At 60.5% G+C, this 4,466-nt stretch overlaps 1 protein-coding gene across 1 annotated transcript in view; it reads right to left on the minus strand.

Annotated features, from left to right (window-relative positions):
* ZDHHC8 (zinc finger DHHC-type containing 8) overlaps nt 1-4,466 on the minus strand; it is a 13,791-nt gene that overhangs the window by 6,554 nt on the left and 2,771 nt on the right. Inside the window, 2 exon segments of the mRNA XM_006107456.3 lie at nt 1-132; nt 307-428. The exon segment at nt 1-132 is cut by the window's left edge and continues 3 nt beyond it. Of these exon segments, the coding sequence (XP_006107518.1) occupies nt 1-132; nt 307-428 (254 nt within the window).

The raw sequence follows: 4,466 nt of genomic DNA on the forward strand, positions 1-4,466 counted from the left end.
AGTGGGAGCAGCGCGGTGGGCGGTAGAAGTGGCAGGTGGCACACCACTTCATTCGGACCTGGATGCCCCGCACATCCACGTTCTTGTACAGCGGGGCCCGGAAGTCGTCCTCCTTATCCTCGTCCTCATCCGCTGTGGGCCAGAGCCAAGGGTGGTGGCAGGAAAGTGACTTCCCTGGCAGGAGAGCCCCTCCCCGATCTCTGCCAGCCCACCCGTCAGGAACCCCCTACCAAAGACTCTCCCCGTGGCAGCCACTCACACTCTAGTGAAAGAGAGCGGATGACCCGCCCCAGCACAAGGTCCTACCTCGGGGGAAGACGCCAGGGTCCATGAAGGTGGCCATGCTGAAGTTGGCCAGGACGAAGAGGAAGATGATGCCATTGTAGACGGGAACGGCTGGGGACACAGCACGCGTCAACCACGGGCACCTGTGTGGCACAGCAGGGCAGGGCTGGGTCTGGGAGTGTGGCAGGCGGGTGAGGAGGGGACTTGGGGGGCAGAGAAATTAGGTATGTACATGCACGTACAGGCCTTCAAGGCCATTGTGGATGCTCAGCATGGCAGTCAGGAAGGCCATGCTGCTGTGGGTCCTGGCAGACCCCTGCCCACCTGCCTGCTGCTCCTTTGCTCAACCACTGGGCTATGCACGCTGTGCATGGTGCACGGACTCTGTGTGCCAGCTCTAACCCCGGCAAGCCCCTGGTAGCTGTTGGGAATTTAACTCACAGTTGAGAAAACTGAGGTTCAAAGAAGCCCATAGGCCTGGGGTGGCACGACTTAGGAGGGGTGATCAGAGCCCACCCATGTCCTCCCACCGCACCCAGCATCTTTCCCAGGCTCCCCGGAGGGGAATGAGCCCTTTCTGTCCATGCACCGTGACTGACAGAGGCCAGTGACCCACCAGGTAGCTCAGGCCACCTCCATCCTCACCTAGACCTGTCCCAGCCCAGCGGGGCCCCTGAGCCTGGAGATCCTCGGGTATGAGGAGCCCCAATTCTCAGCCAGTAAATGCCAAGTGGAGTGATCCCTGCTCTTCCCTGAGGGGCGCAGTCTCAGAGTCTGGGCCACCTGGCAGCGCCTTCTTTTCAGTAGGTCACCTTACTCTCCACACGACAATGCAGAACGCTGGGAGACGCTAGGAAAGACTGACGTCCCCACCCCTTCGAAATCTTTCACCACTTGGCTCCAAGGCTGCCCTCTCTTCCAGGAAGCCTTCCCAGACTCCTGCTGCCCTGTAAGGGTCATGCATACCTCCCTGATGGGTACTCTGCCACAGACAGTATCTTCCTCAGCTCTCCTGGGACCTAACCAGAGCCGCCGCCAGTCCCTGGGCACACGGCCTCCGGCCCCTGCCCCAACTCACAGTGGGTCCCTGAGTCCCCACAAAGCCCCTCTGGCCTCAGGCTCCCCATCTCCCCCATGGTCCCTGGCTGCTGTGACAAGCAGGGACATTCAGGGGGTTTGCTCCCTTCCCAGTACCGAGGCTCACTGTGAAGTCGGGGGGCGGGGCACCGGGGATCCCCGCAGCAGCCCTGACGATGAGCCCTGCCTGTCACCCGGCGCGTACAGGCCACACTGGCGCACCCACGCCTCATTTGGCCGGAGGCCAGCCCCGCCACCCCGGCAACCACCTCCATAGCAGCAGAACTTCGCTATTTTTAGTGGAAAGCAAGAAGCTATTTAAAGATTCCCTTCCCACAGCAGCACGCTTGGCACCCGGAGCCTGATCTACCCCTTCCCCTTCTCCGGGACCCACCATGGAGGTGGATGCACAGACTGAGGACGGGGTTCCCTCAGCTGGGAGGGCCTTCCTCTGCCACCCCTTTCCCCGGCGACCCGGAGTACCCCCCAACAGACACCTTCCACACTTTCCACACTCCCCACCCGGCATGCTGAAGCCTAGCATACAGACAGCGCTCAATGTGATCCATTCAGCAAGACCACAGTGGGCGCCTGAGGCATGGTCTGCCCAGCAAGGCAGGGGTGGGGGCACAGGCCCAAATGCCAGTGGGGATGGGCTTTTCACACATGCCCGGCCCCCACGGAGAAGTGGGGCACTGTGGACCCCAAACGGGCGGTTTGAACCAGCTCCCCATGGCACCGCCTGGGAAGGGCTGGCCACATAATCTGCCAAAATGAAAACGTCCCCCTTGTTTAAAAAGTATGAAGAATTTCAAGACAGTGAAAGCATTAAAGCAAATACGGGCCCTCGTGCACCTGAACGGCCCGAGGCCAGTGGAGGCAGCCTGTTCTGGGAAAGGAAGAGGCCGAGGGAACCCAGGATGCACTGGGGCGGGCTGAGGACGGGAGAAGTGCAGACACGGAGCGCAGCAGGCAGGTGGGCACTGAAGGCAGGACACGGGGGGGAGACTAGAGTGTGAGCCCCGCCCACCACCGTGTCCAGGTTTGGCTGATGAATACGCAAGACCCACCGCCTACCTGCCCTGCACAGTGGACCACACATTCCATCCTCCAGCTGTAGGGGGTGTGGGGTGCTTCTCTTCCCATTTTACGGAAAAGGAGCAGGTATCGGAGGGCCTGACACATGCTCAAGGCCTTGGGGCAAGTCTGCGTCAGAGCTGGGATTCAAGCCATTACATAGGCTGAACCCCTTGGGCAGCCCCCACCCCTATGCTGACCAGAGCTCCCACTGACCTGGGCAGCCTGTGCTGCTTTGTCCGCCTTGAGCCTGATGAACACCCAGCCGCATGGGCTGGACAGTGGCCCTGATTAGATGCCTAAGACTGGGGTGTAGCTGGGCAGCATTGGGGCCAGGTTTGGAAATCTGCACTGTGATGGGCCAATGCTTACACTGAGGTGCAGGGCGGTCTCCATCCACTGTGGGTAGCACCTACCCACTGCCTGGGCCGCACGTACCCAGGAGGGTGCAGGCCTTAGTTAGTGTTGGGTAGGCTGGGGAGGGGTGCAGGTCCTCTGACTGGGACCTGAGCCACTGCCCACCCTGCCTCCCATCTCCATCCCCCCAGACTGATTCAGACCCAAAGACTAGGCACTCCCATGCGATCCTGTCCCCCGTCCCCCCACCCCCGTCTTCCCCCAGGTGGCCTTCACCCACCAGGAAATGCCTGAAGGGGAGCTCAGGCTGGGCTCACGCTTAAGGGGTAGGGCTCACGGGCCAATGCTGCCAAGGCCTGGAACTCAGCCACCTCGGGAAACATGTGGGCTAAGGGGGGAAGATGAAAGAGCCCATGCAAACACATGCATATGCATGTACACATGTGAACACGTAGGGACAGGTGCACGCACATGTGCTCAGAACACAGAGACACATAAACATGCTCCATTTGGCACATACATGTGTGTACATAAGTGCACGCTGAACAAGCATGCATAGAGACACATGTGCACACATAAGTGTACATAAAAGGCATGCATGAACACACGTGAACATGTGTTCAACGTGATGCACAAACATACAGATGTGCGCGCTTGTGCACACACTAGCACACCTGCATGGATACACATACATGGCCACACAGGCACACCTGCATAAACACAGACGTATGCGCTTGTGAACACACGTTTCTCCTCCCACTGACCCCAGCCCCATCCAACCCGGGCTGGGCTGCCTCTCTCTGCCCTTCCACCTCTCTGGGCGTCCCTTCGCTCTGTGACCAGGTAAGCACACGGATGTGTGAGGACACACACGCTCTGGGCAGGACCCGACAGGCAGCACTGCTCAGCCCACCTTGAGTCTGTCCTAGGCTCCAGGAGGGCCCCTCTGCCCACAGGGAAGTAACCCCACGCCCACCCAGGGGATGGGACACTATAGGCTCGCCCTGCTGCCTACAGCTAAGCTTGGGGCCAGAGTGAGGCCAGGACTAGGGGCGAACGAGTCGAAGCCCTGAGCCCTCCTCTCTGACCAGCCCCTGCCTCCCCAGCGCCAGGGCCACACACCACTGCTATGAGCTCCCCCCATGTCGAGGCCCCAGGTCCTGCCAGGGCCAACAGGGAGACACCACCCAAGGGCGTGGGAGGTTATGCAGGGGCAACATGTTCACAAAGTTAAATGTGGACTGAAATTTTTAACTCAGACATTTTCATTTAAATTGGGTTCGTCATTAACGGTCTGTGTTCACGCACATGGATACCCAGCACCAGAGGGTCTGTGGCCACGCTGCCCGGATCAGGCCAGAAAGGCCTCTGGCCAGCTGCACCCACCCACCTAATCCCTACAGAGAGGGAAACTGAGGCTCAGCGGGCCAGGGATACCCCAGGCCACATGCAGCAAGTCCTGGCAAGGGGCTCACACCAAGTCCCCCCTCCCCGTGCAGCCCCTGCCAGCAGCTCTGTCCACCAGGACCCACCATGGTCTGGCCTGGTCCTGGGCTGGCCCTCTGAGCATGGGGAGGGCTCAGGCCCACCCTGGGAACCAGCCCCGACATCCCAGAAGTCAACCCACTGGCCCAGACATAGGCATGATGGCCCGGCCCGGCCCCAGGCAT

This window comes from Myotis lucifugus, unplaced genomic scaffold (assembly GCF_000147115.1).
Source record: "Myotis lucifugus unplaced genomic scaffold, Myoluc2.0 scaffold_1202, whole genome shotgun sequence".
In the NCBI taxonomy this organism is placed as follows: Eukaryota; Metazoa; Chordata; class Mammalia; order Chiroptera; family Vespertilionidae; genus Myotis; species Myotis lucifugus.